We start from the raw sequence: 27,497 nt of genomic DNA, 5'->3' as shown, positions 1-27,497 counted from the left end.
GGTGCCGCTGGCTCCGTACGACGGAAAGACCGACCTGAGGGCGTACTTGGCCCAGTCTGACCACGTGGCCAGGGGTAATGGCTGGAGCGTGGACGAGAGTGGGATCCATCTCGTGGCGGCGCGGTGGCCGAGGTCCTGACCACGATGCCCCCGGGAGGTATAACATTGGCAGGCCTCCGTTCGGCCCAAAAAACCGATTTGGAGTGGAACAGCAGAGCGAGCTTGTTAAAGCTCAGCTCAGTGGGCGTAAACGTCAATCCCAGGAGAAAATTGAGGATTTGGCATACGACATTCGCCGCGCGGTCGGGATCGCGCATGCAAACATGGCGCCGCTCTACCAGGAAGACCTTGCCCTGGACTATTTCATCCAGGCTCTTGCGGGCACCGACACCGGGGCCCTGCTGACAATATTTCGCCCGGAAAACCTCCAGAAGGCGGCCGATGCTGCCGCCCGATGGGAGGCAGCAAAGCCGCCGGCTAGAGGATCCGAGCGACATGCGATAGCTGTCTGGCAGATGGGCCCCGTGGACAACCGTGCACCGGGAGCCGGGGCTGGTCTTGGCTCCCGAGCGGAGCTGGAGGGCATGGTCCGGGACATGGTCGACCGCCGGTTAGCGGGGTCTGGGCCATGGCAGGCGGCTCACAGGTGGACACGTGATGGGCCATCAGTAGATACCCCAATTCGGAATAAGGGGGAGAGGGGTATAATGTGGAATACCGGAGGCATGCACCTTACCCAGTGAGGTGTTTTAACTGTGGTCAGCGAGGCCACCTGCAGCGGCAGTGTAGGGCTCCGCGCAGGGAAAGGCCCCAGCCTCCCGGACCACCAACTCCACCCAGTACGAACCGGAATAGCCGGGCCCCAACACCACCCTCCCCCCCCCCCCGCCCGTCCCAGGGAAACTAATGAGTGCCAAACATATCGGGCCGTATTCGGCAGACCCAGATGGGGAAGAGCCCTCAGAGCTCACTTATTGTGGCCAAATTGTAACAGGTCATTTATTGTGGCCAAATTGGCACTGGTAGTTTGACAATTAGGTGCAAAATTGCCGGCGTAGGGGTAGACGCCGTTGTGGACACAGGAGCGAGTGCCACGATCATCAGACCTGTGGTCCTTAATTTGAGTGGGGACAGGTGGGATGAGATCCACAGTCTGCAAAATCATCGTTTGCAGCTAGCTACCGGGGCAATGACCCCCATCGTAGGGCGTGGTTTTGTGACCCTTAAATTGGGCACGGTTAAAAGGAAAATAGAGGTTTGGGTGGCAGAGGTGTGCGACCCATGTCAAATAGGGTTGGATGTGCTGACCGCCGGTGGTTGTAAAATCGACTTAGGCCGAGGAGTCATGCAGTTGGGTGGTGAGGAATTGCCATTTGGGAGGCATGAGCACGGATTAGAGGGTAGAGCAGCTGGAGGCTCCATTCTCCGTGGTCATCCCCCCGGGTGCCGAGGCAGTAATCCCGGCACGGTGGTGGGCACACCCACCTGGCAGGGTTCCTGCAGCCTGGCCAAACTACTGGCGGGGCAATCGACCCCGGGTTTAGTCGTGGGCAGCACCCTGGTAAATACCGACGGGCCTATCGTACCCGTCAGGGGAATAAATGTGAGCATGGAACCACGCACTATAAGACGGGGCACGAAGGTGGCAGATTACACCCCAGTGGTACGAGTCGCAGAGCTGAGGGACGAGAACATCGAGTCAGACCGGCCCCAGAAGGGGTCTCCAGACCCTGTTCGGAATTGGCCCGATCCCATTTGCGAGATGGTAAATCGGAGTAGTGTAGATTTGGAGGACACCCAGCAGGAGGCCTTACACAAACGGGTCAACCGACACATAGAATTAGTCTCCTTGTCACCCGAGGATATTGGATGTACGGGCCTGGTGCAACATCAGATCCACACCGATGGGGCCCGGCCTGTCCGTCAGCCCGCTCGACAGTTCCCTTGGAGCAAGAGAGAGGAAGCTGACGAACAGTGAGAAAATATGCTCAATGCAGGTGTCATTGAGCCCTCGGGAAGTCCTTGGATGTCACCGGTTATTTTGGTAAAAAAGAAGGATAGGACCACGCGTTTCTGCGTGGACTATCGCCAACTTAACAATGTGACACTCAAAGACTCCTATCCCCTGCCTAGAATTGACGATACCCTCGACGCCGTTGCAGGCTCTAAATGGTTTTCAACTTTGGACCTCAAGAGTGGGTATTGGCAAGTGGAGATGGAGAAGACGGGGAAGGAGAAAACGGCATTTTCTACAGGGAAGGGACTGTATCAGTTCACTGTGATGCCGTTCGGTTTGTGCAACGCCCCCGCCACCTTTGAGCGATTGATGGAGTGTGTACTGGGTGGCATGCCATGGCAATCATGCCTGGTGTACCTGGATGACGTCCTGGTACACGCTAAAACATTTTCCCAGGCAATAGCTAATTTGGACCAGGTGTTTGAGCGCCTCAGGCAGGCAGGGTTGAAGTTGAGCTTGGGAAAATGTACTTTGTTCGCAAAGGAAGTGGCCTATCTCGGACATGTGATAGGCCACGATGGGGTGAAAACTGACCCAGGTAAAATTACAGCGGTAGAGGAATGGCCCATACCTCGTAACATCAAACAGGTACCGGGTTTTTGGTGTCTCTGCTAATAGTTCCGGCACTTTGTGGCAAAATTTGCGGACATAGCTAGACCCCTTCACCAGCTTACAGATCAGGGGTCGAGATTTAATTGGACAGGGGAATGCCATCAGGCCTTCCTCAAATTAAAGGGGTTTGACATCCGCACCCATTTAGCGTACCCCACCAATGACAGGATGTATACCCTGGACACGGATGCAAGACAGGAAGGATTGGGTGCAATCTTGTCCCAGACACAGTGGGGCGTGGAAAGAGTGATCACGTATTACAGTCGGGCCATGAGTCGCCCCAAACGAAATTATTGCATCACCCGCAAGGAACTGTTGGCCATGCTGTCTGCAGTGAGCCATTTCCATCCGTACTTGTACGGGAGGAAATTTTTGGTTCAAACTGACCATTCCTCCTTGCAATGGCTCTTACAGTTTAAGGAACCAGAGGGCCAGATTGCAAGGTGGTTAGAAAAGTTGCAGTAGTACGATTTCAATGTGGCCCATTGAGCCGGTAAGGCTCATGGGAATGCCGATTCTCTCTCTCTCAACGCCCCTGTCTGGGAGAAAACTGTAAATATTGCACGAGGCACGAGGAGAGGGACCAATTCGCAGATTCCTCCCAGAAGCTCCGAGTCCGTGCAGCCCGGATGGTCGGCCCAATTTTGCCACTAACCGCAGATGAAGAATTTGGCAATTTGGCGTGGAGCACGGCCCAGCAGGAAGACCCAGTGATAGGGCCTGTGTATGAGTGGGTCCGAGTCAACAAGAGACCCAGTGTGGAGGAGGTCACCCCATTCAGAGCACGAACAAAGGCATACTGGGCTCAGTGGAAAACCCCAGAAATGAGGGACAACATATTGTATCGCAAGTAGTGGGTGGAGATTCCCTCAGAGAGAACTTCTTGGCTGGTAGTAGTCCCTGATCAATTTAAGACCAAAATTTTGAAACAGGTGCAGGGTACCCGCCCCAGCGGCCATTTGGGCAGGACCAAAATAACATCTCGGGTCCGCCGGCGGTTTTATTGGGTCAACATGGGGCGCAATGTTCAGGACTGGTGTCGGTCATGTGACGCCTGTACTGCTAAAAAGGGACCGGCACGGAGGATGAGGGCACCGCTTCAATTACACCAGGTTGTGGCCCCCCTTGAGCGAGTGGCCATGGGCATTTTGGGACCACTGCCCCCCACTCGCCAAGGTAATCGATACATCCTCGTGATTATGGACTACTTCACTGAATGGCCGGAGGCCTATGCCCTTCCCAACCAAGAAGCAGGGGTTGTGGCACAGGCCTTCATAGAAGGATTTGTATGTCGGCACGGGATTCCAGAGGAGCTGCACACCAACCAGGGTGGAAATTTTGAGAGTGAATTACTAAAAGAAGTGTGCAGTCTCCTCTCAATTAGAAAGACACGAACAATGTCTCTGTTCGTCAGGCCACGTCAGACCTAAGGCCACAATCCGACGGCATGGTCGAGAGGTTCAATAGAAACATAATTAATTCAACAATTGGCCCTCTTCACTGCCGATTGTCACGATGACTGGGACGAACATCTCCCGTATCTGCTAATGGCCTATCGTACGAGTCAGCATGGATCCACCGCCTGCAGCCCGGCGCTGCTCATGTACGGACGGGAGCTGCGAGCCCCCGTCGATTTGCTGTGCGGCCCGACACCTAAGCGTCCTGACGGACCCCCAGGGAAGGGCTACGCACGTCAGTTGGAGGAAGGCATGGAAAAAGTCCATGCCTTCGCTCGCCGCCAACTCCATCAGGCAGGTGTGAAAATGAAGCGCAGGTACAACTACCGGAGCCAGGCGAGTGAGTATTCCCTGGGGACGAAGATTTGGTTCTTCAATCCCCGTCGGAGGAAGGGCAGATGCCCGAAACTCACCTTGCCCTGGCAGGGCCCGAGGGTAGTCCTGGCACAAATTAGTGACGTGGTCATAAAGATCAAAATGGGACCACGGGCCCTTCCCCGTATCGTCCACGCGGACCGCCTGAGACCCTATAAGGGCGACCTTACGCCCTCAAGGATGGGTCAGACTGGAGTAGCTGGAGTCAGGACCACTGCTCCCGCGGAGACGCAAGGCTCGTAGGGCCTTGCCCCGAGTACACGGCCCCGGCAGAGATGTGGTGGACATCCTGCTTGGGCGTAGGAGCACTAGTTAGCGAGATGGGTTTAGCTTAGCTAGACCAGCCTCATGGGGGCATGAGCCGTCCTCCATGGGGCCCATGGACTCGTTAGTGGGAATGTTAAGTTAGATTTAGAATGGGAAATGGATTTTGGGGAGACATGGACCGACATGGAATGTGTAGTGGGAATGTAGCTTAGCTACGTAGAGATCTGATCTGTTAGCATCTTGTCTTCCCTTTTTCCTGGAATATTTTTCTTTTCCCCAGAAAAATAAACTCCCTTTTTATTTACAAGAAGTGTTTTCCAATTTTTCTGCCTTCCCTTGTGAACATCACCAGGTTCAGCTTAATTCTGGGTGATCCTTGGGGAAACTTAGTAATCGTAATGTGAATTGAACATTATGATTGGTAAATTTAAACACCATTTCAGTCATTCACCCCCGTCAAGTAACCCCCGCTCAGTCGGTCCATGTTAACGGTCCATTTGTTGCAAGAATACACAAACACACACATTTCTCCATTTAAACACACACATAGATAAAATTTGTTCAGTGGCACACCTCTTACCAGAAATACTGTAAAAGATTTTATTGTTGATTCCTCTGTCACCATCAACAGCATTCACATGTAAAACTTCTGTGTTCTGCAAAGCAAGTATCTTTTACTACAACCACAAAAATTAGGTACAATATTCGTAGCTTGGGGAAATATTGGGGGGGGGGGTAGGAGGAAGAACCAAATTAATTTTCCCAGACAATAACTTTTAAAGCCAAAAGCATGATTTATATTCCAATGGAATCAGAAAATCACCCATTGTTGGGTGAAATGTGTGATGGTGGCTGAAAACTACAAACAAAAGAAGTCAAAGAATTCCATTTTTACATTTGAAATTTGAATAGTATATATGGCTCCTTTAATAAGTAGGCACTGAGCAAATTTTCCCCAGGTCAAGTAATATGTGAACTCTTCGTCATTGGGACACATCATTTCCAAACACTTTACATCACATTATTGATATATGTGCTGGAATTATAACATTTTCTTCACTGCAGAATAAACCTTCACTTTGTGTACTCCAAACGCCCTTCAAACACCATCTTAACTCTTTCCACATATTTGTTTTTTCTTGACTTCTTACCTTTGCAGTGTTCTCCTTAATAGATGATGAATATGAAGCTGAAGTGAATATAGGAGGGAGGTTCGGTATGTCTTTCACAGTAACAATAAGATTGGCAGTGACAGAGTGGAAATTTCCATATTTGTCACGTCCATCCTGGAAACAGTAGTTATCAATTGAAAAAGAACCAACAATAACAAAAGAAAGATGACTAACAGTTGATCCAGAAAAAAAAGCAATCCTACCCATGCAGTGTGAGCACACCTCCAAACCAGGAGAAAATGTATTTTTTAAATCCAATGAAAACAAAAGCTCATTACAGAACACGAGATAAACTGAAAAATGGAAATAAAACACTGAAACGTACAATAACCCGAATCCACCTTTGGGTCAATTATGAAGAGCGGCACATGGGGGAGAATAGATTGTTTCTTATTTCAATCTGTATAGCCTGGTGTCGGCTTAGCGGTTAGGGTGTCTGACTTGGGATCTTACAGTCCTGAGTTTGAGCCCTGTTGGCTGCTGAATTAATACCAGATGGGGTTGACTCAGCCTGTCATCCTTCTGAGATTGGCAAAATGAGTACCAGTGTACTGGGAGAGAGAGAGAGAGAGAGAGAGAGAGAGAGAGAGAGAGAGAGAGAGAGAGAGAGAGAGAGAGAGAGAGAGAGAGAGAGAGAGAGAGAGAGAGAGAGAGAGAGAGAGAGAGAGAGAGAGAGAGAGAGAGAGAGAGAGAGAGAGAGAGAGAGAGAGAGAGAGAGAGAGAGAGAGAGAGAGAGAGAGAGAGAGAGAGAGAGAGAGAGAGAGAGAGAGAGAGAGAGAGAGAGAGAGAGAGAGAGAGAGAGAGAGAGAGAGAGAGAGAGAGAGAGAGAGAGAGAGAGAGAGAGAGAGAGAGAGAGAGAGAGAGAGAGAGAGAGAGAGAGAGAGAGAGAGAGAGAGAGAGAGAGAGAGAGAGAGAGAGAGAGAGAGAGAGAGAGAGAGAGAGAGAGAGAGAGAGAGAGAGAGAGAGAGAGAGAGAGAGAGAGAGAGAGAGAGAGAGAGAGAGAGAGAGAGAGAGAGAGAGAGAGAGAGAGAGAGAGAGAGAGAGAGAGAGAGAGAGAGAGAGAGAGAGAGAGAGAGAGAGAGAGAGAGAGAGAGAGAGAGAGAGAGAGAGAGAGAGAGAGAGAGAGAGAGAGAGAGAGAGAGAGAGAGAGAGAGAGAGAGAGAGAGAGAGAGAGAGAGAGAGAGAGAGAGAGAGAGAGAGAGAGAGAGAGAGAGAGAGAGAGAGAGAGAGAGAGAGAGAGAGAGAGAGAGAGAGAGAGAGAGAGAGAAAGAGAGAGATAGATTTCAAGCTGTGAACTTGCTTTGTGCAATCCTGTGTGTGGAAAAGCTACAATTATTGTCTGAATTTGAGATGATGACTTTTCCAGATATATATTTTTCAAAGTATACAGCATTGCGATGTGGCATTGCTGTGCTACATAAAGATTTACTCTGTGATGTGAGGTTGGAGCTGTAGCAGTATCCCACACTTGGGTCACCACAATCCTCTGAAAGCTACACGGCTTCCTTTCTAGTGGGTGAAGTGGTACAGAGGGACGAGAGGGAGAGGGAGTCCGAAATAAAACAAATTTTCAAGACAATGACCAGTCTGCAAAATGTATCCTATCTATATAGTGATACACTTCCCATGTCTGTCCATCTGTCATACAAAATATCGCGAGATGACGGAATCTTGCAAGATTGTGAATTACACATTGTTTGGTCGCAATTTAATTTTTACATTGTATTTATGCATCACGAAGAAGATAAATGATTTAAGATCATTGAACACAATTAGGATACACAATCACTTGAGAGTAGCTATTTCATGGCATTTCTGTGGGACATATCTCACGAGATTGTGAATTGGACATTGTTTTGATTGTGACTTCACACCTGCCATAATTTGGCATTACTTTGATGGACACAAATAATGTCCGAGCATCAGCCCAACCTGACTGCTGGCGACCAAGGGACAGTGTGACAAGCAAACAGAGAACGTCATCAGCAAAGACATTCTTGAAGTCACATTCTATGTGGAATTTCCATGGGTGTCTGATAGTTGTGTATGTGTTCGAGTGAATGTTCAGTATCAAGATTAATCAGTATATACATGGGACATTCAACAAGATTCAAGAATGTGATATTAAATGGCATCCGAGAGCAGTGGTTTTAAACTCATTATAAACTTGCATGTCTGCTTGTTATCTTCCTTTAGTTTCATAAAACTGCCGTTAATTGTTGTTGGACGATAATCCAGAAGTTTACTGTGAGAGAATCATGTTAGAGTGTAATCTTGTAAGTCTTTTTCCAACAAACTTTTGAAATGCCTGAATAATATTTAACTAGGTACTGTACTGTCAAATAATTAAAAAGATGCTTGGTACTACAAAACTTAAATATAGACATAAACACAGACATTTTGAAGGACATTACCATAAAAAGAAAACCATAAAGCTTTCGTTATGCTCTCATCAGGTAAAATTTACACAAAGTGAATGAGTAATGAAGAAGAACAGTCTAATAGACACCTATCAACAAAGTCTGTTAGCAAACATTTTTGTTGGCTATCAAGAACTGCAGAAGTTGACCAAGTTGCAGCTATCTCAATCCCCCATCATAGACTACAGATATGTGGATGACATATTTTGCCTGTCTGAATCTCGTGAAGTCTGTGACCGCTTCTTGAATGAATTGAATTCTCTTCATCTTGCCCTCAAGTTCACGACGGAATTGGAACGTTCTGATTGCTTACCCTTTATGGACGTTCTCGTAGAGAGATCTGCATCTTCATTTACTACGTCCATCTATAGAAAGCCCACTTTCACCAGCCAGTATATTCGATGAGACTCTTTGAGTCCAACGAGATACAAGATTGGTTTGATCAATGTATTAGTGAGTCGAGCCAAGAGGATATGTTCCAAATCCAAGCTTCATACAGAGATGGACAAGGTTGCTGGCATCCTCAGTGAGAATGGATATCCTGAGTATATCAGGAGGTTTATGCACAAATTCCTCACTGCTATAGATGAACGGAAGATGGGTCCTGAAAAGTGCCCGATCTACATCAAGATTCCTTGGAAAGGGAGAATGTCGCAAAGATATGAGGAACAAATCAAAAGATGTGTCTCAAACATATAACTGGCTGTTCATCCAAGAGTGATTTTCACCTCTCGACGTCTTCCTGCAGTTAAGAAGGATGTTCTGCCTGCCTCAAAACTTAGCAACATCATTTATGAGTTCAAGTGCCGATGTGATGCTCGGTATGTCGGCAGAACGACCCAGACTCTGACTGACAGAATCAAACAGCACATCCCTTTGTCCATCAGGAAAACCACAATTGGTACACGAATACAGGCGGTACGTGCTTGTATGAAAGTCCCAGCATCAATCCCAACATCGTGTGTATCTGCTATTGGACAGTATTTGATTGAGAACGCAAACTGTGCTGAACATTATAATGTGGATGCATTCAAGATATTGAGTAGAGGACGAAGTATAACACATCTCTGAATGCTAGAAGCGACATTTATCTATTCCATGGACCCGATGTTATGTCGGCAAAAAGAGTTTGTCCACTCACTTTGCTTATTTGTGCAAAGAAGAAGAGGAACACAATTCACAAACTCGTCTCACGATCACAGATGGTGATGAAGAAGATTCTACAACAGCCTTAGCGGCTCCACCTCAGACTCTGCAACTTCCAATTGGAGAGTTGAACACTGAACAGGCTCCTCCCACCAAGACGGTTGGGAAATGATGCGTCAGTAGACAACGTCTAATCAGAATTGACTTTGTTGATAGGTGTATTAGACTGTTCTTCATTACTCATTCACTTTGTGCGAATTTCACCTGATGAGAGCACAACAAAAAGCTTTGTGGTTATATTTTTCTGGAAATGTCCTTCAAAATGTCTCTGTTTATGTCCGTATTAAAGAATATTATGTTTATATTTTTGTAATGCAATTCCAAACTATAATTTTAAATACAAAAAATGTCAATTCATTTTCAATTCAATTTGAAATTCCCTGGGGTTCACCAGAATATGGTAGATTGCTGGAAAGTCACTGAGTTGTATTCAAGAATAGTCACCTGGGATTTTCACGAATAAATAATCTCAGAATATGGCCACTCGAAGTTCTACCTTCGCAGCATTTGATGTGACTGGCAACTCACCTCACTCCGCTGCTGTTCAATGGTATCAACTTCAACATCTTCAAAGAACATTAATATTGATTCAGACGAGCAATGTTCAAATGCTAACAGCACTGATTCAATGCTCTGCAGCATTCATCACTATTTCCTTTCACCAAACCTTTGATCGCATATGATATCACTTTCCTTTGGCTTGATGGCATTCACATAAATCAGACTTTCATTAAGGAATTACTCCATGTTTGTGGCAATGACAGAGGTTTGCAGAAGAAAAATTGCTTTGGTAGAGTAAGCCTTTCAATATCTATACGAAGTTTGAAAACTAAACTTTGTGTCACATATTCTTTAAGTTACTTGGTAAACATTCTGAATGACTGAATTATTAAGAAATTGCTATTGCGAATTAATGTAATGCATAAGATATTTTTAAATGAGCTCTAAGCATATTGCAAAACAACAAAATAAAAAATGCCTCAAATAATTAAACAAAATGACTCCAAAAGCTGAAGTGCAAATAAAATGCAACATTACCGTCATAAACAGTCATTCAGCATCAGCATTGTTACATCGTCATGTGCAATACTGAGGATCCGCCAACAGGTATGAGTATTTGCAGCATACCTATGTCAGGAAGGCTTTTGATGAAGGTGCAAACAACTTACACTGGCTTTGATGGAAATGTAATAAAGCATGTTGTCATTGTAGTTTACACTGCCATTAACAGAGATGTCGCCTTTTTTCGGTAGGATCTGAAATTCCACACCATCTATTTGAGGAGTCCACTTTTGGGCAAAGGATCAAAAAGAGATGGACAGTGAGAGACAAACACAATGAACGGTTATACAACAAATATTATCAATGGTAAAAAAAAACAATTGGTCATGTTCGTGGAATCACACAAGGATACACACAAGGAAATTAGACACAGGCGGAGGCTATTCAGCCCATCATACCTGCACCACATAAACACCACAACAATTTAATCAACATCAGATCAAAATCAGAAAAATGTATTTTTTTTAAATTAAGTGTTTTTTTGCATTTTTTTGCAGGATTTTTTGTATTTTTTTTTCTTTCCAGGGGAGGGGGCATGGGTATAAATGGTCTTGGGTAAAAAAAAAAAAACACATGAACCACACAACACTCATTGATGAGAGCCCCACCAACAACAACACTCTGTACACATGCATCCAATCACCCATCGATGCTCAAGCTACCGAAAAGTCCTGCCAACATCCCTATACCCCTCGATCTCCAACACTTAGAGGTACCTATCTAATTCAAATTTAAACTTATCAACTGTATCCACTGCAATTATGTTTCCAGGGAGACCATTCCATGCATCAACAACTCTCTGCTCCTGGTCCTATCACTGTCTCCTCTGCTGAATAATTCTTCTGCACTTATTAAATCTATACCCTTCATGATCTTAAACATCTCTATCATATCATCTCGTAACCACCACCTTTGAGTGTATAAAGCCCTGTCTCCTTCAGTCGCTCCTTATAGCTGAGTCTGGCTGTGGCCGGAATCAATCGAGTAGCCCAGCACTGAACGCTCTCTATGGCAGCCACAGTACGTCCTTCCTGAAATGTGGCGACCAAAACTGCACATAATATTCTAGATGCGGCCCTCACTAAATTCCTATACAATATTAAAACCACTTCTTTTTATTTTTATTAGATCACCCTCTGAATACAACCGAAAACCCAAATTGCTTTTCGGATAGCTGTCTGCTCACCTCCCGTATCTATTACCACCCCCAGATCTTTCTCCTGTGTGACACACTCCAAAATTACCCCTTCCATCATGTAATCTCTATTTTCATTGTTCTTTCCCATCCCCAACACCTTACACCTGTTCAGGTTAAATTACATCTGCCAATCTTTTGCCAAATCTATGCAAGTATCAATACTTTCCTGCATCTGATCACCACCCACTCGACTATCCACTTTACCTCCAAGCTTCGTGTCATCTGCAAATTTGGAAAGCCTATTCTTCACCCTACTATCCAAATCGCTGATGTAAATAATAAATAATGTGACGTCGACGGGATTTGAACAGTCCCGCCAACGTAGAATGAGCCGAAACGATGGAGGCGGTTTATTTATTTATAACCCAAACATGGCGGTTCTAATCGCTCTGCCGCAAACGGGACGAGGAAGGTGGCACGAGTCACTTTTCACTGAGTTGATGATGTTTATTCGTTTTTACTATTAACCAGAAATAACAAGACTCGGCAAGAAAAGGGATCCGGGGCGATTCGACGGGATGGTGTGGGATCGGGCGTGGGGAAAAACACAGACAATTCCAATGAATATACAGATCTCAAACCCTCTAAGGCGCCAAGCACACACACACACACACACACACACAACGTAGCTATTTCTGGTGGTCAGGCTGGACCGTGGTGTGGACGCAACTGTCCCTGGATCAGCGTCGGACGAGCTGGCCTTGCTCTCGTCAGGGGGGCAGGAGAAACCGTGGTGCTGTCGACCTCCTGGTCTTGGCCCAAGTCCGCTCACGGCCGCCAGGGAACCAGTTCTGGCACCAAGTTGCGAGCAGGAGAGGGAGGCAGGTCTGCCCGCCGTTCGACCCCGTACTCCGAGTCAGCAGAACCCCAGAGCCAACCAAGGTGAGGCACGAGGCTCAGCAAGGCTCCAAGACACGATCAAGAACACGATCGAACCAGCACAACAAGGACGCTCTCCACGCAACAGCCTCCACACCAAAAAAACACAATCGTTTTGTCCCGATCTTCTTCCTCTTTCTTTTCGACCCTGAACAGAACCTTTTTATCCTCCTGTCCTCGTCACTTCCAATCGAGCCGTTTATTGGCCCACCGCCGTCGCCTTCGGCCAATCGTGATCACGGGGCAGAGCCATCCGCTGCACTGTCCTGTGACGTCACGGCCAGTCTCCAGAGAATACCAAAAGGGGTTTACGCAGACACACTTACCCTATCCCGTGTCCCTATCTAATTACGTGACAATTATCATTTCCCCCCTTGAAGAAATGAACATTTACTAGACAACTTATCACCACTGAATTGCTACTTATTACATCGAGATCCTGGTAAACTCGAACAGCATGGCATACCTAATTAAACATCCTAATTACCCTTTGAATGCATACCCCCCCCCCAAACGTAACAATAATAATGGTCCGAGTACTGATCCCTGAGGTATCCCACTACTTACATCGTTCCAGCAAGACAACCTCCAACTCACAGCCACTCTTTGCTTCCTATCACGAAGCCATTTTGCAATCCAGTTAGCTACCTGACCAGCCACTCGACAAATCCTCACATTGGCTAACAACCTCCGATGTGGTTCCTAAAGGCGCTGTCACACCTTGATGATTTAGCCAGCAATGGCAACGTATAAAAATGTATGTAAAACGTTGGCGTACGCTGAAATTGATGGGTTTTTTTTAAGTTTTGGTCGTATTTATAACGTGTTGGTCGTCTGCATAACATATTAGTAATGGGCACAGAACGTTTCGTTGTCTCACAGATAACTTAAACCAACGAATACTTAGCCTGTTGTCGGCGTTCACAACCTATGCCCAACGATAGTTTAACTTAGGCATAGCGCGCTGCACGTATCACCGACGAACTCGTGGAGTAGCCTGTTAAAAATCTGCTGCACGCCGATTTAAATCATAACCGCCTGAGAATTGGAAGTGTCAACCACGCAGTCACACCTTGACGATTTAGCCAGCATATGCCGACCTATGAAAAATGTGTCTAAAATGCTGGCACACGTCGAATACGGTATGGGTAAGTTGTGTATACGTTAAGAGCACGCTGAAAAACGATGAAGTACGCTGTCATATTTTGCGGTACGTCTCGTACGTCGTGAAATTTCAAGCATGCTGAAAATTTTATGACGTACTCGCCGTATGGCTCACACGTTCCGCTACGCTGGGAATAAGTTGTAGGCACGTTACACGATCGACGCACGTCGACACAAGTTCCTTGTAAGTTACTCATAAGTCGAAACACGTCGAGGTAATGTTTAGCATACCCGAAACTTATTTTCTCAGTCAAGGCACATTTTATTTTTTTCTCCTTGGCTCCGTGAAGGCACGTGACGAAATATCTGAAGTTGTTGTTGTTGTTGTTGTTGTTTTTTTTTTTTTTTAGTCTATCACGAATTTTAAAATATATTCGGACATTTGCTTTTAAGTTTCGACGTCGACGTGACAATATCCTCAAACAGAAAATATTCACAGAGGAGGAACTAAGAATAAGACATGAGCAAACTGAAGAGGCAATCGGACGTGACGTAACGACACGTGACGATATATCGGAAGTTATTGTTGTTGTTTTTTTTAACGCTGCCAATACGCCATTACACGGAAGCTGTAAATTAGAAACAGGTTCAGTAAGATCTGTGGTCGTCCGGAAGACGTCAATCAAATACGTCTACATACGTCAATATGCGTTGGAGGTACGTTACACATCTGTTCAAAGCACGCTACTCGTAGGTTAGAAATAAGTTTTGGGTACGCTAAACATTACCTCGACGTGTTTCGACTTATGAGTAACTTACAAGTCACGTGCCACGACGTGTGTCAACGATCGTGTAACGTGCCTAGAACACGTTACTCATAGGTTATAAATAAGTTTCGGGTACGCAGAACATTACCTCGACGTGTTTCGACTTATGAGTAACTTACAAGTAACGTGTGTCGATGTGGTGTGTCAACGATCGCCTAACGTGCCTACAACTTATGGCCAGCGTAGCGGAACGTGTGAGTCATATGCTGGCATACGTCGTAAAATTTCAAGCATGCTAAAATTTGAGGACAACCGCAAAGTACAACGATGAAAACCAGCGTACTACGACGTATGGCAGTGTTTTTCAGCATGCTCTTAATGTTATCTAAACTTACCCATAACGTATTCGACGTGTGCCAGCGTTTTCGACAAATTTTTCATAAGTCGGCATTCGCTGGCTATATCGTCAAGGTGTGACAGCGCCTTTATCAAATGCCTTCTTAAAGTCAAGATATACTATGTTGACTGCCTTTCCCTCATCTACCCAATCAGACACTGCTTCATAGAATTCTAAAAAAAATTCTTGGACAAGACCTACCTTTGGTAAACCCATGCTGACGACCTTCAATTATTTTGTATTTATTTAAATGGTTCCTCATCTGGTCCCTAGTTAATGTCTCCAATACCATCCTCTCAACTGAAGTCAAACTAACAGGTCTATAGTTTCCCAATTCTTTTCTGGATCCTTTCTTAAATAATGGTGTTACATTTGATCCTCACGAATCCTCCGGTACCTGTGCTGACTCCAGTGAGCTCTTGAAGATATCCGTTAACATCTCGCTTACCTGCTCAACCACCTCCATCAATAATCTCGGGTGCATATTATCTGGCCCGAAAGCCTTATCGACTCTTAGATTTCCTAGCTGTTAAATCAACAATCAAAAATGAAATCAACTTGATTTTGAGTTATGAATGCAATTCTGATAACTCTTGGGGAAAATGCTACAAACTAGCCTTTTAAAAGTGTTGTTTGATATTAACATAAAATGCTTTGGATTGAAAGTGGCTGTAAAAGTGTACAATCATATCTGCAGTACCAGCAATACATCCTGGCAGGATAGCCTCTAGGTATGCACACTGTCTGTGAGCTGTCTAATCTGGGTTGGACTCTCAACCATGCTATAAACTGTCTTCCTGGTGTTTCGCAGGCAAGGCAAAACATAAATGCGTGTGCTGTCCCTCGGATGGATGTTAAACTGGGTGTCCTGTCTGATAGCATTAGTTGGTGGAGATTAAATATCCCACGGTGTCCTCCGCGAAGAGTCGGCGAGCAATCACTGGCACTCTGCACAAATTCATATCCTGCCTACCACTGGGAAGGCAACGGCATACCATGCAGTATAATCCTTCCATCAGGCTGCTTTGTAGCACTCAGTCTGCCTTCATCTTCATTCTCTCTCTAAACCAGGCAAGGTGCCAGGAGAGTTAAGAAGGAAAGAATATTTTTGGACGTTTCTATCTCATGAGGGCTGATAAACCCTTCCTCTCCATCCCCTCTCCACCCTCACCCCGCCCTCCCCATGGCCCACGATGGCTCTGCATTCACGTGACAACACTCTCAATCATTGGACAGTCCCGGACTGTGAACAAAGCACATGGGGGCACAGCCACGGGAAGGTGATAAAAGAGATCGCCCACTGCGATTGATTTGGGTTGTAAGGGTGATTTCTATGACCATGTTGATCGAGAATATAATTTTGCTTGTTGATCATTTTTGCAATGCCATTTTAGCAAGTCTTTCCAATTGTTACGACAGTGACAAGGTGGAAACGCAAACTTCACATTCTTTCAAAATTATTTTAAGATGGTCTTTGTAGCATAAATATTGACCGCCATCATGATTACAATGGCCAGCATCAATGTCAGAATATAAAATTTATTTTGGCAATCGATTGTCGTCCATATGACACACGTGGCTGACCCAATGCATTGTTGCTCCAGCCAGATGTGCCAACATTGATTAAAAGTTTGAAATGTGCTCAACTTCTCAGCAAGACAAAAAGTCAGACAAATTGATTTTCAGAGTTTGACGCAAGTGATTGTGCAGTGCATTGAGCCATTTAATTTGGTTGGCACACAGGGGAAAAGTTTCAAGTCCGTAGGTAAGAGTAGATAAACACAGCGAATTTTGTTTGCAAATTAATGCCACCGGAGTACATTTATTTCTTTCTTTGTTATATTCATTGCATTCATGTGTCTATCTTTTTTTTGGGATTCTCTGTTTTTGTCATCCTGTGCCTTCTTTAAAAAACATTGTAATTCCGTAATAACACATTTCATGTGGTGACCTGCCATTGCAAACCACGTGTGCGACAAATTGTTTCAGCTCGGCTTTGGTCAATCCTTGGGGGAGGTTAAAACTAACATTCACTTCAAGAGACCATCGGAATTAACATTTCCGAATGGAGGGTTCCGCTCAGGTCCCTCGTGTTATTTGACCCGTCCTCGAGTTAATTAATTCCCATCAATCGGTTCGTCATGAGCAGGACTGTTGATGAAACAATGTTTGCTTTTAACTTTCAAATTTGCAACCGTTGGAGAGCAAACCAAACCATGATCAAATGGATAGATTTAATTGATGACATTCTGATAGTCTCAGTTTACAGATGGCTGGCTCAATTCATGCATAGAGTGATGGCTTATGGAGTACACAGTTGAACGTTCTGTGTGTCTAGTAAGATAGATGACTCTGCAGCAAAATCTTCAGTGTTTTTATCACTTGGCATCATACTCCTGGGCATAGCCCACACTGCAGACATTTCAACTCCACGAGATGCAGTGGGCACTGTCTGATGGAGAGTTAGCACTGATTTATCTTATATTTAAAACTTTCATGGTCACTTCATGGTCTCTCCCCTTACCATGACTGAGCTTCACTTCATCCACTGAGACCTAGTTTCCATCTTTCTCTGGCAAGTCCTCTGCTTGTGATCTGTTGTGTTGTTGCCCCACTGCTTTCCTTATACCTCATTTTGTCAATTTATCGATTGCCCACTCCCCCTTGTTGGTCTTCTTTGGTCCATTGACCCTCGACAGTTTTATATATATATATATATATATATATATATATATATATATATATATATATATATTTATATATATTTATATATATATATATATATATATATATATATATATATATATATATATATATATATATATATATATATAAACTTGGTATTAGTGTTGAAGGGGTTAAATTCGAAAGTTATGAGAACTATGCACACAGAATGGCAATTCCACCATGATATATATTTTATCTTTGTAACATAAAGTCGTACTTTTATTCGATTTTAAACCTCCATTGAACCTTTTTAATCCTCCATTAATTATTTGGAGTCAAACCTCTCAACATTATTGAAATCTACTATGATGAAGCCAAAGTACATGATCTAGATCTCACATCACAGGCAGTTTGGTGACCTCTGTTTTTAATCACCTCTCCTCCAGTCTAGCTCCATCTACTCATTCAGCCCTCCAACTCTCCCAGACAACTCCATAATTCTTCCACCAATCCCCTCCTGGTTAAACTTCCAAAATCCAGGTTGACTGCACACCTCAGTGCTTTATTTTCCTCACTAGCAATGTGTTCCATAGTAGAGGTCACTGAGAATGTGTTCCAGAATAGAGCAGGGTGAGGAAGAAGCTGGGGAGGTATGAAACAGTGATGACAAAACCTGCATTGCTACTATGTGTGAGGGACGATTGTCTCTCAAGAACCACTGAAATTTGGCAATCATTAAGAAATGCAGAGATAATGGTGAGCATTTGTCCAGAGATAGCACAGGACTAGCTTATAAACAAGACTTCTGTGCCACATTTTATTGAAGGCCTGAGAGATGTCAAGATCAAAAATTCTGGTTTCACCATGGCAATCCAAAGCCCTATTAATATGCTTAGTCATGAGAAATGAAAGAGGGATAAAAGATCCCCCAGTGTATCGAGAATGTCCAAAGCCATACTGTACATCAGTTAGAAGATTATTGTCTTCCAGGTGACCCATAAGTTGTTGAATGAGCAAAGATTGAACGACCTTATTCATGATGGGAAGTAGATTCATCTGGGTGATCGTTAGTGGGATCAGACTCCTCTCCAGAACTTTTTAACACTTGCACAACAGATGCCAGTTTCCAACAAGATGGGGATACAGACTTTGACAGACACATTGTATCATTTTGAAAGAACAAAAGGCAATTCAAGAGAAAACATCTTCAGGACAATCGAGGGAATTCCATCAGGACTGGTGGCTTTTGAGACAATAAGCCTCTGAATGATCTTGGCTACTCTCTTGGGTGTAATAGTAACAGGAAAAATGTTACGGTTAGTCTGAGAGGGACAACCAGGTGAAGGATGTCCTTCACCATCAAGGATGGAGTTTCATGGAATATAATCTGCCAAAAGATTGGCCTCATCAACAGAGGATATAAGAACTTTTGGACTCTTGAAAATGACAGGTATGAATGACTCATTTTGGTTGAGAACAGAAATCCAGAACAAAAATCCTTAATTCTCCAGAAATCTCTGGACCCAAGCTGCTGAGCTCGGATAGAATTATTGATAGACTCTGCAAACTGGAGCTTGGAATTCCCCAACACCTTTTTATAGCAATTGCTTTCAAGACAATATAGATGTCAAGTCTGATAAGAGCCATCATGCTGGAACTTCTTAAAGAAGTGGGTACGATTTGCAATCACAGCGACACAGGGAGGGTGAATCAGGACTGAGAATGTTGTCTCGCTTGGAAGGTCTGAGAAAGGATGAATAGCTCCATGCCAACACAAATCCACTGAGTTACCTCATCAGCAGCTTCTCATGGGCTATGATGAAGAACAGGGTTCCAAGAAATATCACTAAGAAATGAGCAGAAGACATCCCAGGTAGCTTTGCAAGACTGAAAAACTGTCTGGCAAAAAGGATGAGCAGTGATAGAGAGTGAGGAAAAGGTAACATAAACAGCAATGGTGATGTGATCTGAGTTACTGAGTGGGGAAATAATTTCAGGAACACATTCACGAGGGATAGAATAAAAAAAGATCAAGAAGGTAACCACTCTCAGTAACATGATCTTCAATGTGGGTTGTGGATGAAATAATATGGGTAAGATCATATGATAGAGCGAAGTTGTATGCATTCACACCTGGAACATCAGGACAATGGGAATTGAAATCACTGAAGACTATCTCAGCAGATGGATGACAAAAGATAGCCATATCAATACGATTACCCCGGAATTTTAAACCCTCTGATAAATCACCTTCTCAGTGCATTCCCTAGATCTGGACCCTCTACTAGAGATTGAGTTCTGGATCCTCCACTATCGGGCAGCCAGAATTTGCAATACGTTTTTAACCTGTACCATTCAGGGTGGTGAGGCTAAGATAGCCATCTCATAAGATTCGATCATACAAGAGTGAAGAAATAAACCAAGGCCTGACATCGAGCTACCAGTCCATCAACTAATAAACAAGACAAGAAGCTCTGATCTCTTTAGAGAGCAAAATGAGCTGCGAGGAGTATTAGCTCCAGTCGAGACATCAATAAATTGTATCTCCGCCCCTACTGCGGCAGATTCCCAACCTCTACAGTCTACACCTGTCCTCCTGTCAAGACCATTAATGGCTATAGAATGTCGATTTCTTTATAAAGTGAAACATGAGCAGCAACCTCCCCAATCAGTTGTCCTGAAGTGCTTTGGGGACATTCTTTCATCTTACTTTCCAAAATTCAACTACAATTTTCGTAGTTCATGCATGTATATGAAGGTTGTATGTTTTACATGATATTGTAATTTATGTGCCACAATATTTTTATAAATTTACACACCTACACATTATAGTTAAACACTATACTTCAATGAATATGGATTGCATAAGTCTAGGAATGACTGTTTATGTGATAAGTATGTGGAATATATGTTTATACAAGGGTCTACGCTCGTGGAGAAGTTAAATGATAAAGGGAGGCAGATATGTGGGGTTACAAACTACCAATGGGGTATGGGGGCTGTGTGGGGGAGGGATGGAGATGTAAGTGCAGGAATAAAAGGAGGAATAACCCAAAAATGAGCAACAATGGCCCAGAGAGGGAAAGAATGGGAATGAATCGGTGTGCATCGAATAGGTGATGTTGTGCAGATGCTTATGAAGGTCAGATGGCTGAAAGAGTAGATGATTGCAGGAGGTAATGATGGGCAGCACATTTGAAAAACCGAAGTGATGAGCACGAGACAATGGACACAGGGAGACGATTCCACAATTGGAAGAATAAGGAGACAAATCATGTTGGTTGTATATGTGTGAGTTATCAATCTTGTTTTTTACTGTCTCAGCAAAAACAACCTGTTGAAAATGAGTGCAAACTGAATACATAAATATTGTACATTAAAGTTTTTATTACATTTATCTTACTGCAAGTCATGCATTGCGAAGTTCAACTTGAATTTTTTTTTTTGTATACAGAGATTGAAATTCATGGATCACCTGAATGACAGGTGAGTGCAAAGAGGTTAACACAGACAATGGAGCAGTGGGAATGTGAAAGATATTGAATACGTCTCACCGTAATAGAGTACGTTACTGTGCCCGCTTCTCCTTCATCCTTGTCAGTGGCAACAGCCTTCATCAGATAGTAAGGTTCTGTGAAATTTGCCTGCAAACACATTCAGCGATTTGTTAATTTCTGCAACTGAAAACAATTTGAAAACCAATGATAAGAGTCGGCCCTGTGTGAGTGACTGTGTGCAAGAGCAAAGCCAGAAACTTCAGTCATACAAATACAATGCTGTGTCTGTGCTGGTCATTACCAAAATGGCTGTTTTCTCTCTAATTTAACCTGTCCATTCAGCAATCTGTGAAGTACTTTACACAATGCCATTTTGCAAGACAATATTAAAACCAGGAAATAAAACTGAGAAATAGGAAAAAAGAGATTTATTAACAATGCTAATTCACATGGAAGCTATCAAAACCTACAACAACAAATAAACAAACAGACAGACAGACAGACAAACAAACGGACCCAACCGTAATACCCTCTCATGGAACAGTTTTTATCTCCTATACTCAAGCCCCATTACACAGGTTACCACATAATATGTGGATGGGCTATTACTTGTCCCTGGTGATCAAAGCTTTTATACACCTTCAGGATACGAGAGCTGCTGAGATAGTGGTTTTGGAGCTGGCAGCAGCAGAATGGCATGAAGGTCATCTTCACTCCGGGTACCCCTTCCATCCCTAATTTACATTACATACTTGCAACAATTGTGAACATTAATAAATAAATAATTTGGTAAATGAGATCAAACCGATATCAAATCAAATTTTCAAACATTCAACCGCCTTAAAACCAAATAATTTGCCCCAATCCTTTGCAAAGTAATTTGGTCAAAATAAGGCACAGATCATGTTGTGATTAAAAAAAACCAAAAACAACCTGAGCATTTAAAGGTACTTACCTCATTAATTGTTTTGGCGTATGGCAGGCCTTGAAACTGTGGAATGTTGTCATTCACATCTTCGATAATAAATAGGAATTGAGCTTCACATCCCACACTCGGATCCTGAGAAAAGAACAGGATTAATACTTTCAGTTATATTCATCTGTCATCTCAGAGTAATGTGACATGCACAAGGAGTGGGACCCCCAAACCTGTGTGAATATTTGTTACTAGTGAGGTAACCGTGTTAAACATGGGTCGGAGACCAAAATCTCAACGACAACAAAAAATGTTTTGAGAAATTTTATGAAAACTCTCACCCATTTTCGGACATGTGCAGCAGGGTCAGGCCCTGGGCACTGGGGCCCTAAGCACTCACACTAGGGCCCTGGGCACTGCATACGTAAATGTAAAACTAATTGGTTGTAAAAACTGTCTATATGCCAACGGTTGAAATTGTTTGTAAAAACAAGCTCAAATGAGCTAAGATCCTCGTCCTCTTAATGATGACGTCATAAAAACGAATATGACGTCATTGTGATGTATCAAGTTTGCGATAAATTAATTAACCGTGGAACAAAAAATTTAAAATGTTTGTTTGAGTGAATTTTTTGGTTGTTTATCTTTTATTAGGTCATAAGAATGAAGAAAAAGCATATCTTTTATGTCGCTAATTGTTATTAAGGAAATGACACCGATTTTTTGAAAAATAACAAAAAATTGTATATTTACATAAGAAAATTGCAAAAAAATGTATTTGAACATTACTGAAACTATACAACAGCGTTGAAACATACAGGGATATGCTAATCAGAAGTAAAACATAGCATACTGTTGATCGTTAGGTGATTTAGAAAATATTTTGAATTTATTTTGAAAAAAAATATGATTTATTCAAGTCGGTTATTCAAGTATGATTTATATGATTCATTCAAGTAGTCATTTGATATATGTTACATTTTGTTTCCGTTCTTTCCCTTCAACTCTTTTTCTTCTTCTTTCGGCTCACTCCCGTTAGGGGTCGCCACAGCGGATCAACCGTCTCCATTTCACTCTATCCTCCACATCTTCCATTGACACTCCAACCACCCGCATGTCCGCCCTCACCGCATCCATGAACCTCTTCTTTGGCCTTCCTCTTCTCCTCCTGTCTGGCGGCTCGATCTTCAACATCCTTTTCCCGATATACTCTGCTTCCCTCTTGTGCACATGTCCAAACCATCTCAATCTCGCCTCTCTCACTTTGTCTCCAAACCGTCCTACCTGCGCTGTCCCTCTAATATACTCATTCCTTATCCTGTCCATCCTCATCACTCCCAACGAGAATCGCAGCATCTTTAACTCTGCCACCTCCAGCTCCGCTTCCTGTCTTTTTGTTAGCGCCACCGCCTCCAAACCATACAACATAGCTGGTCTCACTGCAGTCTTATATACTTTCCCCTTCACTCTTGCAGCTACCCTTCTGTCACAAATCACTCCTGCAACTCTTCTCCACCCACTCCATCCTGCCTGCACTCTCTTTTTCACTTCTCTCCCACACTCTCCGTTACTTTGGACAGTTGATCCCAAGTATTTAAACCCATCCACCTTCCTCACCTCAACTCCTTGCAACTGCACCATACCACCAACCTCCCTCTCATTTACGCACATGTACTCCGTCTTACTCCGACTGACTATCATTCCCCTTCTGTCCGGTGCGTACCTCCACCTCTCAAGGCTCGCCTCAGCCTGCTCCATAATCTCCCTACAGATCATGATGTTATCCGCGAACATTATAGTCCATGGGGACTCCAGTCTGATCTCGTCCGTCAACCTGTCCATCACCATTGCAAACAGGAAAGGGCTCAGAGTCGATCCTTGGTGCAATCCCACTTTTACCTTAAACCGGTCCGTCATCCCTACCGCACACCTCACCGCTGTCAAACTGTCCTCATACATATCCTGCACGATCCTCACATACTTCTCCACCACTCCCGACTTCCTCATACAGTGCCACAACTCCTCTCTTGGCACCCTATCAAAAGGTTTCTCTAAATCCACAAACACACAATGTAACTCCTTCTGGCCTTCCCTATACTTCTCCATCAACATTCTCAAAGCAAACATCGCATCAGTGGTGCTCTTTCCTGGCATAAACCCATATTGCTGCTCACAGAACGTCACCTCTCCTCTCAACCTAGCTTCCACTACTCTTTCCCACAACTTCATGGTGTGGCTTAACAACTTTATCCCTCTGTAATTTCCACAGCTCTGCACATCACCCTTATTCTTGAAAATCGGAAACAGTACACTTAATCTCCACTCCTCCGGCATCCTCTCACTTTCCAAGACTTTATTAAACAATCTGGTTAACAACCCCACTGCCATCTCTCCTAAGCACTTCCATGCCTCCACTGGTATACCATCTGGGCCAACCGCCTTTCCACTTTTCATCTTCTTCATAGCAGTCCTCACCTCATCCTTACTGATCCACCCCACTTCCTGATTCACCATCTCCACCTCTTCCAACCTTCTCTCTCTCTCATTTTCTTCATTCATCAGCTCCTCAAAGAACTCCATCCACCTTCTCAACACACTCTCCTCGCTCGTCAGCACATTCCCATTTGCGTCCTTTATCACCCTAACCTGCAGCACATCCTTCCCAGCAACACGAATGCTGAGCGTGTTGTCGGCGTTCACAACCTATGCCCAACAATAGTCTAACTTATGCATAGCGCGGCAACGTATCGCCGACGATCACGTGACGTAGGTTATTCATAGGCTGCGGCTCGACGATTCAAATCATAACCGCACTAGACATCGAAGTGTGAAGCCGCTATCACACCTTGACGTTTTAGCCAGCGTATGCCGACATATGAAAAATTTGCCGAACCAAGCTGGCACACGTCGAATACGTTATGGGTAAGTTTTGTATACGCGAGTACGTCGAGAAATTTTCAGCTTGTTGAAAATTTCTCGACGTACTCGACGTATGACACACGTTCCGCATTCGCTGGCATAAGTTGTAGGCACGCCACGCGATCATTGACACACGTTACTTGTACGTTACTCATAAGTCGAAACACGTCGAGATAATGGTTGGCGTCAGTGTTCCAGACTCCCTGGTTTTTTAATTTTTTGGGGGGGGTTTTTTTGTTTGTTTGTTCGTTTGGACGTGTGATGTTACAATAATCACCCTGTACCATCAACAAACAGCAACTGACCACATAGTATTTTCCATAAAAATTACCGAAGACATTAAGAATGCAGTAAACTTCGTAATTAATAAAACGATGACTGCTCTCAACGCTGTAACAATGACAGCCTGACATTTTTGACAAGGAAATAAATAAATAATCACACGGTGACAGCGAGATGAAGTGGTTATCAAAGAAGATAAACTTAATGTTTTGGCAAAAACTCACACAAAGACAGGCCCAAAAATGAAGGAGCACTGTCTTGCAATTTTAATGAATGCACCAACTGGCCTTCAACAAAGGTCATTGTAACATAGATTTATAGCAGCCCTCATTTCTTTCAGTCTAAAATGATGCAATAAATTCCAAATGCACCATTTAATTTTCTTGGAAGATTACAAACACATTTATTTTCCAAACATTAAAAAAATAGTTACCAGAAGAACTACATTAAACAACATTTGTTATCAAAATCTCTAAGTTGTCTTTCAAAATAAAGGGGAAGAAAGTATTTCACTTACTTTTGTTCTCATAGCTACCTTTAACATAATCCCATCTGGAATGTCAAAACTTCTGGGCTCTGGTAGATTCTGCAAGAAACAGAGGATTTATATTCACAAGTTGATCAATTTATTAGCACACATCAAATTCCTTGCAGAAAAAAAACAAAAAGCCTGGTGTATATAATATCAGCATACCATGTGATAACTGGTAAGATGTTTTAAGTCATTAAGAATTTGAGTACAGTACTGAGTACATGCGTAATCATTAGAGCCATTGTTTCACTTACAACATAAAAGTCCAGGAACAAACATTCAAAAGAGACCCAGAAATTGGCTGAAATAGCACACCCAGTATTCAGAAGGTTTGATTTCGTATTCGAGTTGGATGTTTCATTGAATTTTAAAACCTGTTGTGCTCCAGAATTGTGGTGTCACCAATATGTGACAAGGCATTTTCACTACCAGACAGTGCTTGTCTGATGAGTGACTACATTTATTGTGTCAAAGATGCAGCACATGTCTGTGTAAATGTGTGGATGATCAGAAACTACTCATCATGTCTTCACTAAATTTGGAACACTCATCATCATCATCATCATCATCATCATCATCATCATCATCATCATGTAACAAGCAATATGCAGAGTGTTGGTGCTGCCGAAGCAGTTACTAGGGCTACAATACAAACCTGGTCAGGTCTTCACTCCGGCTCAGGAAGTCATGGCAGGAATTTTGAATTTGACCATTGTGCCGGCGATAGCTCGCCTACTCTTCGCAAAAGACACCATCAGATTTATAACATCGACCAACTAATGCCGGCAGACAGGATCCCAGTTTAATGTCCATTTGAAGGACAGCACACATAATGTTGAATCACCCTGCCTGTGAAACACTAGGGTGACAGTTTATAGCTGGGTCAGGATTTGAAACCAAACCAGACAGCTTTGACGTGAATGTGAAAACCTCTACCTCAAGGCAATCCTGCCAGTCGAACATAATATCAGCAATATTAATTTTAGTTGTCAATTATATTAATTTGGGTAAAATTATTAGATATGCCGAAAAGCATCTCAGGTTTAGAGCACCGCGTTTGACATGGGATATTTGCACAATACCAAATTTAAACACCATTCAAATGGACACAGAATAATACTAATTTAGTATCGGCCTCTGGGAAAAAAAACAATGCAAATCAGAGTCGGTATTGGTTGGTTTTGTCACCAAAGCATTGTCTTGGTTTTACAAAGAAATACAGTCATCCAATTTTGTCAGTAATTTGAAAAGTTACATTCGAACTTAACATGCACATAAGATTTCCAGAAAAGCATCAACTGTGAATTTATTTGTCCTCTAAGTTGTGCAGATATGTATTAAAAATAAACAGCTGGACAATTTCAAGAAGGAAGTGCTGAAGGATTATGACAAAGGGAAGAGTATAAGCCCAAAAGCATCAATACCACATAAACAAGGTTGGACATGCTCAACATTGTCCAGGCCAAGCGTGATTCACATGAACTGATTATCTCTCTTTGCTGATGACTCTTTGCTGATCAGTCATCTCTTTGCTGATGAGTCCACCCTCTGCCGTACCATCTGTCATCCCTCAGACCGGCATGCAGCAGCTTCTTCGCTCACTGCAGATCTGGGTAAAATCACAAACTGGTCCAACACGTGGAACATGTCTTTCAATCCGGACAAATCTCACACTCTCACTATGTCTCTCCGAAAGGACAGTTTAGAAACACCCCCCATCCACTTTCTCAACAATCCTCTGGAAGAAGTCC

At 43.5% G+C, this 27,497-nt stretch overlaps 1 protein-coding gene across 1 annotated transcript in view; it reads right to left on the bottom strand.

Annotated features, from left to right (window-relative positions):
• Window positions 1-27,497, bottom strand: part of CDHR2 (cadherin related family member 2) — a 246,758-nt gene that overhangs the window by 151,369 nt on the left and 67,892 nt on the right. Inside the window, exons 5-10 of the mRNA XM_085851957.1 lie at window positions 25,732-25,800; window positions 22,053-22,157; window positions 21,155-21,244; window positions 10,696-10,815; window positions 5,880-6,014; window positions 5,309-5,384 (exon numbers count right to left, since the gene is read on the bottom strand). Coding sequence (XP_085708083.1) covers window positions 5,309-5,384; window positions 5,880-6,014; window positions 10,696-10,815; window positions 21,155-21,244; window positions 22,053-22,157; window positions 25,732-25,800 — 595 coding nt within the window. The remainder of the gene's footprint in view (window positions 1-5,308; window positions 5,385-5,879; window positions 6,015-10,695; window positions 10,816-21,154; window positions 21,245-22,052; window positions 22,158-25,731; window positions 25,801-27,497) is intronic.

The sequence above is a fragment of the Eptatretus burgeri genome, chromosome 13, assembly GCF_056783735.1.
Source record: "Eptatretus burgeri isolate ZD-2024b chromosome 13, Ebu_testis_v1, whole genome shotgun sequence".
Taxonomy (NCBI): Eukaryota; Metazoa; Chordata; class Myxini; order Myxiniformes; family Myxinidae; genus Eptatretus; species Eptatretus burgeri.
Note: the sequence above shows the minus strand (reverse complement) of the source record. Positions and strands in the feature narration are given on the sequence as shown.